The sequence below is a fragment of the Bicyclus anynana genome, chromosome 2, assembly GCF_947172395.1.
Source record: "Bicyclus anynana chromosome 2, ilBicAnyn1.1, whole genome shotgun sequence".
NCBI classification, from domain to species: Eukaryota; Metazoa; Arthropoda; class Insecta; order Lepidoptera; family Nymphalidae; genus Bicyclus; species Bicyclus anynana.
Window position 1 is genome coordinate 15613040 of NC_069084.1, and position 15921 is coordinate 15628960.

General features: G+C 37.9%; 1 protein-coding gene across 1 annotated transcript in view; it reads left to right on the top strand.

Annotated features, from left to right (window-relative positions):
- LOC112049084 (protein tyrosine phosphatase domain-containing protein 1) overlaps window positions 1-15921 on the top strand; it is a 52981-nt gene that overhangs the window by 3773 nt on the left and 33287 nt on the right. Inside the window, exons 2-5 of the mRNA XM_052885793.1 lie at window positions 4703-4885; window positions 8141-8221; window positions 10849-10964; window positions 12682-12804. Coding sequence (XP_052741753.1) covers window positions 4703-4885; window positions 8141-8221; window positions 10849-10964; window positions 12682-12804 — 503 coding nt within the window. The remainder of the gene's footprint in view (window positions 1-4702; window positions 4886-8140; window positions 8222-10848; window positions 10965-12681; window positions 12805-15921) is intronic.

The window sequence follows — 15921 nt, forward strand, 5'->3', positions numbered from 1 at the left end:
GCAATGGGTGATATTTACCAGTCACGCAGCCACAGGTGTGAGTGAGTGACCCAAATAAGGGAAACACGCGATGTCAGAAAATTTCCCAGCGTTGTTTTATTTTCACCGGATTTTCACCATATTTCATTGTAATCTCACAATGGTTTACGCTTAAATTAGGAAATGTTTCATTTATATGAAAAAAAAATATTTCGTAGGTTTTTCGTCTTGCGTAATATTTAGCTAAGTATTATTTAGTAAAAGAACCTTTAAGTATTTCCTAGAATCTAGACACAAAACCCTGACTCTTCAAACTACAAAATTCTTCAAGAGTAATTTCTAAAAAAAACCTTTCTCTATATGCTACGAAAATGTCACAAAAATACTGACCAAACAAAGTGTACTTCAGTAGTTTGAGCCCTCCGTAATACCATAGAGAACATATACGTAGGTACTCTATATTGTATAGAGAAGAGAGACATAATAGCCCAGTGGATATGACCTCTGCCTTCGATTCGGAGGGTGTAGGTACGAATTCCGTCCGGGGCATGCACCGCCAACCTTTCAGTTATGTGCATTTTAAGAAATTTTATATCACGTGTCTCAAACGGTAAAGGAAAAACATCGTGAGACCTGCATACATGAGAATTTTCTTAATTCTCTTTGTGTGAAGTCTGCCAATCCACATTTAGCCAGCGTGGTAGACTAAGGCCTAACCCCTCTCATTCTGAGAGGCGACTCGTGCTCAACAGTGAGTCGAATATGGGTTGTTAATAATGATGATGATGATATGTATATTCAGTACCTAAGATTTACTTTTATACATATATACTAGACAATAGACATACAGATTACATACCTTATTTACCGCTGGTAAAGTAAATGTTATTGTAAGCGGTCAGGTTGATGAAAGAAAATAATTTAACGATGATTTTTTAACATGACCGACAGTCGTTGCGTGTCACATTATCAAGTAGGCAGTAGCATTTACAGTAGGTAACACAGGCGCGCGTAGGTAAATGGTATAAAATCAACACGGCCCGCGGTAATGGGTTGTCAACACAGAAAACCATGCTTGACCATTAGTAAATTACTGTCCTTGATCCGTCCTTAGAAGTAGCGATAGCAAAAGCACAGTAGATATAACAAGGCAAAAGTATCTGTGCATAGCTGACGCCGCGCAGTTTCACCCGCGTGGTTCCCGTTACCGTAGGAATACGGAGATAATATATAGCCTATAGCATTCTTCGGTAAATGGGCTATCAAACACTGAAAGAATTTTTCAAATCAGACCAGTAGTTCCTGAGATTAGCGCGTTCAAACAAACAAACTCTTCAGCTTTATAATATTAACTAGCTGACGCCGCACGGTTTCACCCGCGTGGTTCCCGTTCCCGTAGGAATACGGAGATAATGTATAACCTATAGCATTCCTCGATAAATGGGCTATCTAACACTGAAATAATTTTTCAAATCGGACCAGTAGTTCCTGAGATTAGACAAACAAACAAACTACAAACAAACAAACTCTTCAGCTTTATAATATCAGTATATATTTAGAATTTCAATAAATACAGAAACCAGAAATTCTTCAACCCACATAATAGGAAAGTTTGTATAGCTGCGATTTTGTACAGAAAATCATTATTTAAATGAATATTTTGCAGAAATAGTCAACTTTAGGGAGGTTCGATTTTCCTTAAAAAAACATTTAATTTGAAAATTATTACAGGTTGCTATTGCTGGATTAAAAAGTGTTTTCCAGATAGCATGGCATGGGTACGGTGACAGTCGCCTGTATGACGTTCATAAACGTACTATTACCGCGAATCGCGGCAAACTTTCAAGAGTGAAACGAACTGTCACCCGCACCATCCTACATGAAACGAACTGTATTTAGGTTGGTTTGAAAAAAAATAATCAAAACAAGTGAATGATGAAATATTGAGATTTTCTTTTTTCCGAGAGTAATGTCAATATTGGATAATCCCTCCTCCCTCGCGCTTCGAAGAGCAAGTTAAGCAATCGACCTCGGTCTCAAAATTTAACATTTGATAGCCCGCCGACCCTCATTGTAGCAGCGTGATGGATCTAAGCTGCAACTCTCTTCTTCTATAAGGAGTGAGGCCTGGCCCCTCAGACCAACAATTGTATAGGACCTGCCTCGCTATACGTTAATTTTCTGTCAAAGTATATGATCAACGATCTAATGCGATTATAAAAACTGTCTCTATATCATCGATGTATCATAGTTGTAATCGTATTCGTCGGTTAATGAGCTCCGTAAAAAAACCTTTTTGTGTAGTTGAATAATGTAAAAAACGGGTAAAAACTTATAGTTTAGTAAAAGATATATACCAAATCTAAGCTCGTTTTCCTTAGAAAATGACCGAAAATTTCGTTCGAAGTTTCGAGTACATGGACGAGTACCTAATCCTTGGGAAAAAATATAATACGTATTCTTGATCTGCCGACCGTACTATGAACAAATAGGTACAGAAGTCCAGCGTATTTTTTATGCACCCATTTCGCTCAGTATAAAAAAGAAAGGCCTGTAGTTAACACATTTTACGGAAGAAGTAAAAGCTTTGTACTTTCTTAAGTACAATATTTTTTTTTAAAATAAAATACACGTAATTTGTTCGTTGGGCAAGGACGTGACAAAACACCTTAACAATGACCTCATTTATTTAAAAATACAACCTTTTTAAAGGCTTTTCCTTCAAATAAACTGCAAAATCTCTGATATTCGTGTTTAAGAGTGCGTGTTTTTTTCAGGAATTTGAATGTTATTATTATTTTTAAAGCACGCGAGAAAATTTGCATATGAAATTAACTTCGGTTAATTTCTTGTATAGACCCTAATTATTTTATTATAATTGATGTGAATATTACATTAAATTAGTAATAAATACTAAGTAGTTAAATAAGCAATCACTGTTTATCATGTCGAAAGTAGTATTTTATAAAAATCGACGAAAATCCAGCATCAATTTCGTGAATTTTCAACGCTACCATTTTCTTAACAAGTAAGTTTAAAACCTATGTATTTATTTAATTAGTAGGTATTATAAACTAGGGGACGCCCGCGACTACGTCCACGTGAAACTCTACACCTACCTTATCCTACCCCTACCCTACTCATACCCCACTCGTACCCTGCCCTACCGTATCCAGACTTGATCTACCCTTTTAAAGAAGTGTAAAGATTTGTAGAATAATGAAACATAGCCGTACAGTAAGTTCAGAGATATACGCGAACATACTAACAAAGAAGCAGAAGAAACCAGAATGAAAATAAAGAAACTTTTATCGCCTCAAGTGAATTTTAGATAGATACTTAATTGTATTCAAGGATAATTTGTGTGTTTGGATGTTTATTTTAGACACGCAGCATGTTTCTTCAGATAAATGGATTTGGATGGAATCTACTATATAAAAATAAGTCGGGTTTTCCTTCCTGACGCTATAACTCCAGAACGCGCGAACCGATTTCCACGGTTTTGCATTCGTTGGAAAGGTCTCGGGCACAGTGAGGTTTATAGCAAAGAAAATTCAGGAAAAGGAAGGAGTAGGGAAGGGGTAGGGTAGGGTAGGGGGTAGGGTAAGGGTAGGGTAGGGGTAGAGTTGGGTAGGGGTAGTTGAAAGTTTACATCGAGTATCACGCGGACAAAGTCGTCCGCTAGTTTGTCATAAATATAGAAAGATCATTACCATACATTTTTCTAGTTTTCGAAGCGTTAGCGATCTTAGAAAGAGAATCGACGTGCCATATGCGGCTACAGGCCCAGCACCGTTACCTACAGTAGTTGGCCCTCTATATTACCCACTTAGTTCATGTGCCCACGCGTTAATTTTTAATCCCCTAATGTTCGATCTAGCGCTAACCCTCTATACGTATATTTAGCGAGGGATAATGACAGCCACCTACCCCGCACGTCAGGCACACATTAGCGGTGTAGGGGTAGTGTAAATAGGGCGACAGCTAATTTTACTCATTTTGTTTTCATAGAACTAATTTTGTATGTCTTTGATATACGAGTTACATGGTTACATTGAATAAATCTAAGAATGTAACCAAAATTGCACGGTATTGCGCCTACTTATTCGTTCATTCGATTGCTTGCAAAAATTGAAAGCATTCAAACTCGTTTGTCTCCTAATGGTTTTGCGTAAAAGGTACTGTTTACTGTTACATCCCTAAATTCCATATTGATAACGCAGAGCTACGACACATATAAATGATCACTCAGACAGTCATCAATATATTTGCTATAAAAACCGCATCTGACTGAATGTTAGAGACAGCTCTAACATTCAGTACTTATGGCTTTTAGACTTTGAAAGTCCTCGCGAGGCGCGAAATATAAAGTGATCTACAATAAAACCTAGGAGTGTAATGTCGTTGTCATTGTGAAAATTATAGAAATTAAAATAAAATCTATAGTTTTAGTAAATAAAGTGTTTTTTTTTTATTTTCATTTACCATTCGAAGCTTATGACTTTCATCTAACAGCCACTTTATCATACCATCAATTAAGTACCTAAATTAAGCAGCTATATAATGGTCAGCCAGCCTTCAGCAAAGCGAAGATCAATCGTCCAAGTACAGAGCACAATTTTCTTGTACTTATTTTCTTCGGAAGGATATAAGATATGATGTGACTACTTGACAGACACTTAGCTACATGTCCATCATTCCTCATTTCCTGTCTTTGCTCCAGGAGTCGCGAGTCACGTCGCCGCGTCAACCGGCCGCCAACAGCGCTGTACAACTCACTCAGCGAGAGGATCCGAGTCAGCACACCAGCGGCTTTGCAGTGCGCTCTGTTCTGTGGGGGATCACGCTGCCAGTACGAGCTGCCGAGACAGAGCAACTCTGCTGTACAAGGACTCTACTCTGATTGGTAAGCTAAGAGTGACAACCAGTTCCTGTACACTCGGGATTCGGCAGTGTGTTCTGTGGGGGATCTCGCTACGAGCTGCCAGGAAAGAGCAACTCTGATGTACAAGGACTCTACTCTGATTGGTAAGCTAAGAGTGACAACCTGCGTCTGCACACTCGGAGTTCTGCAGTGCGCGCTGTTCTGTAGAGGATCACGCTGCCAGTACGAGCTGCCGTGACAGAGCAACTCTGCTGTACAAGGACTCTACTCTGATTGGTAAGCTAAAAGTGAGACGATTCGCATCAGCACACTCGCGGTTATAAAGTGTGCCCTATTCTGTGGGGGATCACGCTGCCAGTACGAGCTGCCGAGACAGAGCAACTCTGCTGTACAAGGACTCTACTCTGATTGGTAAGTTAAAAGTGAGACGATTCGCATCAGCACACTCGCGGTTATAAAGTGTGCCCTATTCTGTGGGGAATCACGCTGCCAGTACCAGCTGCCGAGACAGAGCAACTCTGCTGTACAAGGACTCTACTCTGATTGGTAAGCTAAAAGTGAGACGATTCGCATCAGCACACTCGCGGTTATAAAGTGTGCCCTATTCTGTGGGGGATCACGCTGCCAGTACGAGCTGCCGAGACAGAGCAACTCTGCTGTACAAGGACTCTACTCTGATTGGTAAGCTAAAAGTGAGACGATTCGCATCAGCACACTCGCGGTTATAAAGTGTGCCCTATTCTGTGGGGGATCACGCTGCCAGTACGAGCTGCCGAGACAGAGCAACTCTGCTGTACAAGGACTCTACTCTGATTGGTAAGCTAAAAGTGAGACGATTCGCATCAGCACACTCGCGGTTATAAAGTGTGCCCTATTCTGTGGGGGATCACGCTGCCAGTACGAGCTGCCGAGACAGAGCAACTCTGCTGTACAAGGACTCTACTCTGATTGGTAAGCTAAGAGTGACAACCTGCGGCTGTACACTCGCGGTTCTGCAGTGCGTGCTGTTCTGCGGGGGATCACGCTGCCAGTATGAGCTGCCGAGACAGAGCAACTCTGCTGTACAAGGACTCTACTCTGATTGGTAAGCTAAGAGTGACAACCTGCGACTGTACACTCGCGGATCTGCAGTGCGTACTGTTCGGCGGAGAATCACGCTGTTAGTACAAGCTGCCGTGACAGAGCAACTCCGCTGTACAATGACTCTACTCTGATTGGTAAGCTAAGAGTGAGACAATTCGCATCAGCACACTCGCGGTTACAAAGTGTGCCTATTCTGTGGAGGATCACGTTGCCAGTACGAGCTGCCGAGACGGAGCAGCCCTGCTGTACAATAACTCTATTCTGATTGGTAAGCTAAGTGCGACACGAATCGCATCAGCACACTCGCGGTTACAAAGTGTGCCTATTCTGTGGGGGATCACGCTGCCAGTACGAGCTGCCGAGACGGAGCAGCCCTGCTGTACAATAACTCTATTCTGATTGGTAAGCTAAGTGCGACACGAATCGCATCAGCACACTCGCGGTTACAAAGTGTGCCTATTCTGTGGGGGATCACGCTGCCAGTACGAGCTGCCGAGACGGAGCAGCCCTGCTGTACAATAACTCTATTCTGATTGGTAAGCTAAGTGCGACACGAATCGCATCAGCACACTCGCGGTTACAAAGTGTGCCTATTCTGTGGGGGATCACGCTGCCAGTACGAGCTGCCGAGACGGAGCAGCCCTGATGTACAATAACTCTATTCTGATTGGTAAGCTAAGAGCGAGAGGACCCGATTCAGCACCCCAGCACGGATTTGTAAAGCGACAGCATCACTTAAAAAAGTACCTAATACCGCAGTCATTATGTGCTTGACTATGGTTATAGGTACAAAGTAACACAATAACTGCGTCCTTACTCTAATTTATGTTAATATATTGTGTAATATGAAAAATATAATACTGTTCATTAAAACAAAAGAAATTAACAACATTATCGCGTGACTCGTTATAAGCGACTCTAGTGTCGTGGTTCATTAAATTTGTTGAAAATGCCACTCGTTTTTACAAATTCATATCCGCTGGAACCTAAAGTAGTATTTCATAATTACATATTACAATTTTAAAAGTATTTTTCAAATATGTGCATAGGTCAAATAGTGTCGAACTATTACGTTCGGAGACATTTTTTTAAAGTAACTCTAGACTAGATTAATTATAGGTAATTTAATGATATTATTTTTATATTTATTTAATTTTAATATGCTGTAGGTACATAGGGAAACTCAGGACTAATCAAAAACCCTAAATCAAAAATCCGAGCTCGAGTTTCGAAAAGAAACTTATGAACGTTTCTTTTCGAAACTCGAGCTCGGAGGTACCTATGATAATGAAACACAATTCAGCAAAGTAAAAGTTTCTATTCCAACAGTGGCGAAACTATAGGTAGGTAACGGTAGCAGAGGTGGTAAAATAACACGGTTTTAGGGTGCTTTTCCACTAAAGCTTTGCTGCAAAGATGTGAAATCTACGCTACGAAAATATGTGACCGTTTCCACCAATGCTAAGCTATGTAGCTGTGCGAGAAAGATGCGTTATGAAGATGCACCACCGCAAAGTAGCTGCGAGTATGCGATGTATCGATAGCACGCATCCATTGCTCGCATCCTTCCATATAAAAAACATATCTTCGTTGAATCCGTTTCCACTAGTGCTAAGCTATGTGCACAAATGAAATGATTGGTGGATATCAAACACATCCCTAGCAACGTAGCGTAGCACATCTATGGTGGAAAAGGTCATTACTGCATTGTTTTTTTTTTTTTATTTATTGAGAAGGAACTTAAGCTAACTTATCCTAATAACTATAATTTTCAAATTTCAAAATTTCTGATTTCTGCGTCGATGAGGGCCCTATCCAATGTATTCGCCGTGGCCCTCAGATGGTATACTTATAAATAGGTATAGTAGGTCCAGATATTTTGGCTTTAGGTAGGTAGCAGTTTGAAGGCTCCAGATCTTCAGTTATCCAAGTATACCTACTACGTAATTTTTTGATATTTTCTACATGATATCATGAGAAATCACGTCTCCAGTCACCAGTTAGCTTCGTGGAAACCTTTCATTAGAGACATTTAAAATTCTGTTGAAAAAAGTAGAATGACCATATTTATGGCCCCATCCAAGTTTCGCCACTGGACTTTAAGTAGAAATACTCCCGTTTGCACAATACATTCCTCAATACATAGAAGTGAATGAGCAATTGAGCATGCGATGCATTAAGTCTTGCTTGCAGGGTCACAGATGACATCCTGGCGATGGCGCGCCCCAGCACCGCTGGCATAGCTGCCAGGAATATTATACAGCAATTTCACAGGTACATTTATCTAATACTATCAAAAATGTTTATATATACGAAGGGTGTTAAAGTTGACGTGTGTTTATCAGCTGCCCCTGCATTCTGTAAAGTTACAGCGATGGGACATCGCTCGTTTCCATGGCAACGTCGTTGTTATTGACATTTTATTTTTGGCATCCCATAAAAATAAAGTTCAAATTGTAATATAACTTGTTATAGGCCAATATTACATCGACGAGTATAAAATATCCGAATCACACCCCTTTGTCTGTCTACACTCTTGTATACTTAGTATTATATTAGGTAGGTACTCAATTCATTTTTTGATAATATCTTTGGCGCAGTTAATAATACTATGGTTCTAATAATAGAGTTTCTAGATTCTATTCCCAGCTCGGGAAGTAGGTTTTAATCTAGAATCTATAATAATATTGGACAGAGATAGGTAAAGTTTGTGAGGTTGCAGAGGGCGTTTTAATACCTCTTTTATCAAAAGCCACGATGTTTGTGAGTGTCATATTTTATCCTGTCCTGAATAATTAGCCTTTATGTTGTTTAAGCAATTGCTGGCATCTCGTTTAGGGGGCACCAGAGATGACCGAGAAAAACAATGAGCACAGTTTAAGCAATTACAAAATCCGCGCATTTTTTTTATTAATTCCTTGTAGTTCACTTAGGATACATACGCCCATAGTACATGATATGAGTGGATATGACCTCTGCCTCCGATTCCGGAGGGTGTGGGTTCGAATCTGGTCCGGGGCATGCACCTCCAACTTTTCAGTTGTGTGTATTTTAAGAAATTAAATATCACGTGTTTCAAACGGTGAAGGAAAACATCGTGGGGAAACCTGCAACCAGAGAATTTTCTTAATTCTCTGCGTGTGTGAAGTCTGCCAATCCGCATTGGGCCAGTGTGATGGACTATTGGCCTAACCCCTCTCATTTTTAGCGGAGACTCGAGCTCAGCAGTGTGAATATGGGTTGATAATATAGGCTTGCTTAGGGCATCAAGTTTCCTTAATCCGGCGGCTAGTTTTATCCCCATATGCCCACGGGAACGGAGACTACGCGGGAAACCGCGTGGCGTTTGCTAGTAATTTCTTAATTGGCTCAGGTCAGGTCTGGTCTCATAAAAGGTAAATAACACATACGAGAGTCAATGTGCGGAGACTTTACAACAATAATAACATCAAGGAACTCGCTAAAACAAGGCCGATTTAAAGGGCAGTCTACAAGTAATTTTCCTACTGTTCACAACAGTAAGGTAAAAAAAACATACGTGCTCCTACGATTCACTAGGTTAACCATATTTCACTTGAATATAATAAAACTGAAACCTATTGCTAGCCCGCGGTTTCACCCGCGAAGTTCTCGTTACCCTGAGAATACAGGGATAAAATATAGCTGACACTCACAAATAACGTGGCTTTTTCAAAATCGGTTTAGTACATCCAGAGATTTAAGCCCTACAATACCACAAACTTTACCTCTTTTTAATATTAGTATAGATTTTCTTTAGGTACTACACAAAACAATTATGACTTAAATAGGTGATTTGAGCTCTACACGAAACATTTTTAAAAGACACAAAAATTTCTCAAAATACCTACTTATATAAAGTATAAAACAAAGTCACTTCCCGCCATCTGTTCGCTAATATTAACTACGCAACGGATATGGCCCATGCTGCTCCAATATCCCCTTGGCAGCAGCATTTTAGGCAGTGGTGGATTTGCCAGTAGGCTAAGTAGGCTGGAGCCTAGGGTGGCAGATTTTAGGGGGCGGTACATTTGACCCAAAAAACTTCTTAAATCTTAAAAATAAAGAAAACTGTTAAATAAAGAAAGAAAAATAAATAAAGAATTTAACTATAATTTCAATATTTTAGTCCTGTACAGTCTTTCTACAATATTATAACTTGCAATTTTATTGGCACAATTTAAGGTAATTGTATTGATTGCGAACTAGGATACCTATCGAATTTCAGAGTTCCGTTGGGGATGCAAAAATTCAATAGCCTACTGGCGGCAAATTTGTAAATCCACCATTGATTATAGGTCCAAACCATAGCTAACATTTTACTCCGCAATTCGATTGGAAAAGAGCATACGTCCGGACGTCATGCCTGGGAGCGACAGTCACGCACAAAAGCATCTAAGGATACGAACAGTCGTAACGCTGTAAATAGAGTGGATATGAGTTAGCGGACTTATGAATCTTTTTTTAAATTAGACCAATATTCCCATTCCTCTCCAGTTAGTCGGGAATAACTGTGGATGTGAATCGAATGAATGGACTGTGTATAGAATTAGTGGGTACGACAATAGACCAACGTGACGGGGATCGAACCATCACCCCTCAGTAATGAGTCCGACCGCTCTTACCGTTAAGCTATTGAGGCTATTAACTCAGATGTTATAATAATGACCGGGGCCAATGGTTTAATGTGTTCTCCGAGGCATAGAGTGTAACACTACTAGTAGTAGTTAGTAGTTTCTTAGACTTGACCCAGTACCCTAATACCCTAGGACCGTAATCCAAGTTATATTTAATAAACCACCAACTGAAACAACGGGTATTTTTTATTACCCTTGGAAGTACAGTACAGGTTCGTTAGATTTTAATATTTTTAAAACTTTTAGTTGGGGCATCAGAACTGTGATCAACCTACAGACCCCTGGCGAGCACGCCAGCTGTGGCCCAGCGCTCACCAAGTCCGGCTTCACCTACGATCCCAACATCTTCATGACCAATGACAGTAAGGCTAATTTATTAAACTCTAACACTCATCTAGGGACGTAGCTAACACTATGTCAGTCGGTGTAGGGCCCCGGGGCTAACGTGTGTGAGCAAAAATTAGTAAAATGTAATCCACAAGGTGTAAAGCGACTACTGCGACTGAAAATGTGAAGTAGATTCCGCGCCACAAAACAAGTCCCGTAGACGCGACGCTAATGTTCTTAATGGCGATCGTAATGTCATTAGTGTAAGGTGCTGTCAATTTTAGTTCAGGTTTTAGCCGCGGACCTATTTCGTGGCGCGGAGTCTAACTTTTACATTTTGAAATGTTGAACCGCTTTTACATTTTGAAGTCATGTAAAAAAGGCAAGAAAAGTGTGGGTAGGTATATTTAGTTTAAATTTTTGGGCTAGCTCAATTTCTAAAAGGAAGTGAAAACTTATTCAATAAATATTTATTTTATTTTTGTTTCTTTTGTGAGAACTCTTTACCTTTCATTTGGGCCCAACTAATTTTGATGCAAGGCAAGCTACGCAACCGCACTCATCATGTAAGTATCACCATCATCAGCCGATGGACGTCCACCGCTGGACATAGATGTCATATAACGACTTCCAAACAATACGGTCTTGAGCCGCATGGCGTCCAGCGGCTCCCCATAACACGTTTGATGACATCCGCGGTCCTCCAAGTGAAGAGTCGACTATCGTCGAATAAAACAAAATCTAATAACTTGCAGTGACAAATCATGACAAATTCAAGATCAATTAATAAAAAAAAATAATTGAAGTGTCTGTCTGTAATATCAAAATAGCTCTGTTTTCTCGAATAGGTACAATTATTATAATATTTTTTTATACGGAACCAAAACAAACGAACTTTTTTTTATTTTTGTCTGTCTGTCTGTATGTCCGGGATAATTTCTTAAACTGCTGACCTCCTCTAACTTCCACTTCCTATAAGTAATTTTCCCAAAAAAAACCAATTAATTAATTTAAATAATTTAAAGCTTAATTTGTGAAAAATTTAATTTCACGCAAAGTCACAGGCGTCCGCTAAACACCAATATTTTCTCATCATTACTAATTATTCAAGTGTTTCACGATACCTACTTATAATTAAACATTATTTTAATCAGCTTTCAAAGGTTTATAAAAAGGTTTTAATTAAATACAGCTCAAATTATATAAATAATAATAATCAGATGTTGGTGACAATAATTTTTTGGAATATTTGTGTACTTGCTATTTCTAAACCATGGCTCACTGACCAATCCATATAAATTAAACGTTTCAATCGCACTGCTTCAAATGTACCAAACCTCCCCTTTTAAGTATAAAATGGTTCACAGTAAAAATTGTAATATATTTAAATAAAAAACCAATCGTACTTTCATATTGTAAAAACATTAATTAAAACGATAAAAAACTTTCAATGCTGTGAGTTTTATAATATCTGCTATAAGAATTGCAATAAAGAGAAGTAACGAGCAACTTAACACAAATATTTCTTTCCTTCTACCCCTTACCTCATAAATAGTTCATTTTTCAATCAGCAATGCTGTTTGGCCAAATTAGCAAAAGTGAGCATGATTTCTGCTAAAAATAAACACACGCATCGCCCCTGCGATACCGGTGATACCTAAAATCCTGCGCAGCTTAACGCACGTCGTTTGGAAACGTCATAAAGAATGCATTCGACTATAGTTATGATTAATACCTTTTATCTATTCACAGTATATTACTACAACTTCGCATGGCCCGACTACGGGGAAGCAAGCTTGAGTGGTCTCCTGGATATGTCAAAGGTGCTGTCTTTTGCGCTCCAAGAAGGAAGAGTCGCCATACATTGTCATGCAGGTATGTTAGAGATAGCTGATTCGGCAAAACGTTGTTCGGTCAAATAAAGAATGGTCCATTTCAGATCCCCCATCAGGTCCATTGTACCCCGTATCATTAAAATTTAAAAAATACAAGGATTTTATTAAAATGTATTAAAGTGAATAAATGTAACTAAATAAAAAGAAATAAATAAAATAAAAACCCAAGTTTTCTGATTTATATGGCACCCATAGAGAAACTATGACATGACAATTGACAGCAAACGTCAAATCGATTACTGCATTGAAAACGTCATCTATCCGCCATTATCACCCTTATTAATGTTGCATTTCTTGGGAGATAATGAATATTATTTTGAAAGAATTAAAGTAAATTCGTAGATTTGTACAATTAAAAATAAAATAATTCCGCTAGGGTACAATGACTGATCTTGGGCTCCATACAATTTTGGACCATCTTTTATAAAAAAATACTAAAATCGCCATTAAAATAGGGGGTTAAAAATGGCAAATTAAAAATACTTTACTACCTTTTTTCATACCAGCTACCAATTATCAATTATTTTCTACTAAAAATATCCAAAGAAATCATTGAACCGTGACACGATGCACAAAAAAGTTTTTTTGTAAATTTTCCATGTAGCCCTCCAGAAATGACCTTTATATTTAAAAATGTTAATATATTTATGAGGTTTTCCGGGAAATTTCAAGTAGAAAGCTAACTTTTATAATTTTTTTTCAGAATTTTAGGTTTGGTAGTTTCGGAGAAAAGGGGGGGGGGTCTATTTTCTTGAATAACTTGAAAACTATTTATGTATTTCTAAATTACAAAAAAAAAAATTTAAAAAAGTTTTATTTTTTTAACTTTCCATCTTGTTCTTTGTTCCCCAAAAGTGTCCTTCATAATCAAAAATTTTAGAGTTTCAAAGTTTTACAAAAATCTTCAAGTGAAAACCTAATTTCTGAATTTTTTCAAAATTTTGCACACAGTAGTATTGGACAAAAAAGGCATTGTTAATAAAATTGCCGTCTATTTGCTTAAATAACTTACAAGCAATTTTTTTTTAAAATAAAAAAATAAAAATTTTAATAAAAAAAATTCAACCGACTTCCAACTCAAAAAATAACTTTAACTAAAAAGCAAAAAATAACATCCTACCTATGTGCTACCTTCTGATCAGTTTGAAGGCGGTGCCAAGCCAGTGATGTTTTAATTAAATACGTTTAAACTACAAAATTTCTATGGTTATTCCAGAAACAGCTTTAATTAAAACACGACACTGGCTTGGCACCGCCTTCAAACTGATCAGAAGGTAGCACATAGGTAGGATGTTATTTTTTGCTTTTTAGTTAAAGTTATTTTTTGAGTTGGAAGTCGGTTGAATTTTTTTTATTAAAATTTTAATTTTTTTATTTTTAGTGTTAGCATACCCACTGCGTGTGTACGGTCACAACCTATCTAAGTGGAAAGTTCTTATCAATACAAAATTATCAAGTCCAAACACAATGTAGCTACTGTGAGCCGTCGAGGAGTTCTCTTCACTGTGCTTCGTCTTCATCACCAGACCCTTAATACAGTCGCAATCCATCTAGGTGGAAAGTTCTCATCAATACATATTTATCAAGTCCAAACACAAGGTAGCTACTGTGAACCGTCGAGCAGTTCTCTTCACTGTCCCTCGTCTTCATCACCAGATCCTTAATTCAGTCACAACCCATATAGGTGGAAAGTACTCATCAATACAAATTAATCAAGCCCAAACAAAAGGTGACTGCTGTAAATCCTTGACAAGTTCCATCGTCTGTGTTTCGGCTCCATCATCAGACCAACTCCATACCTTCATAAAGTTGTAGTGGTTTAAAATACCTTATGGAAACACTAACAAACGTACTAGCCGTCTCTACAACTTTCGAAAGATCCCCTCAATTTCTCCAGGATGCCATCATCAGATCCTGACATAAAAAAAATGAGACCACCCTGGAAGTAAATCCTACAAAACAAAAAAAGAATTTTCAAAATCGGTCTATAATTGACGGAATTATCGCTGGACATACATAAAAAAAAAAAAAAAACATACATACAGCCGAACGTAGAACCTCCTCCTTTTTGGAAGTCGGTTAAAAAATACCCTTCTTTCATTTGATGTATAACACGATTAATTTTGCAAAAGTTTTTTTTAACTTTCCATTACTATTCCCGTAGATCTCTGCGTTTGGGTCACAAGAATTGATGTGTGTATAACTGGATTGGTTTGGTACATTCGCAGAAAATAGAAAGACATGCGTGAGTTTAACTGCAAGCCGCACAACGCTTTAGTACCTAATACCTACCTATCTTGAAATAAAGTAACTTAAATTATTTGCAGCCATTTACGAGTACCTAATTACTCGAAAGCTCGTAACTTTGTTGTTATAAAATTAAATTTTATCTAATAAATTCCTGATAACCTCTGATCGCCATCTTAATGAAACGATTGATTTCGTGAGATTAGCGTGACAGTAGCGAGATCTGGAAAAAGTATCTCATTTATTAATCCAGGTTTTGGTTTGCTAAATTAAATCAAAAATAATAATAATAAATTAAATTCTAATAATTTAGTAACAAACATTTTGACATTTTTATTTATAGATAGGTATTCCTTAATATCCCGGTCAATTCAGACATCAGAAATTACTTTTTGTGATATAATATGACGGTTTAAAAAGATTAAATTTTAGCACTTAAACCTCAATATTTTACAAACGGAAATTCATTCGTCCATTCAGAAATTATATGGGAGGCGGTATCCTAAAAAATCATTTCCCAAGATTTTATTTTACAACTTTATCGGCATTTTAATTACCACAACGCAAAATATGTACCTACTCGAAAAGTTTTATTTCAAGTAACTGTATTTTGGAGATGCAATACAAACCAACTTGCAAAATGCGTTTGTATTTAAAATGTCCCGTTTCTTTTTAAAAATTAATGGTATTACATTTCATATGATTATTAATAGTGTATTTATTCAGTCAACCTTTGCACTCCTCATACGTTACCCTCTTACTCATACGCACCATGTGGTCATTTTGGCCATTATTAGTTATAACTATTTTGTTTCTAATAAAATTCAGTGCATATAGTTTGCTCTTGGTG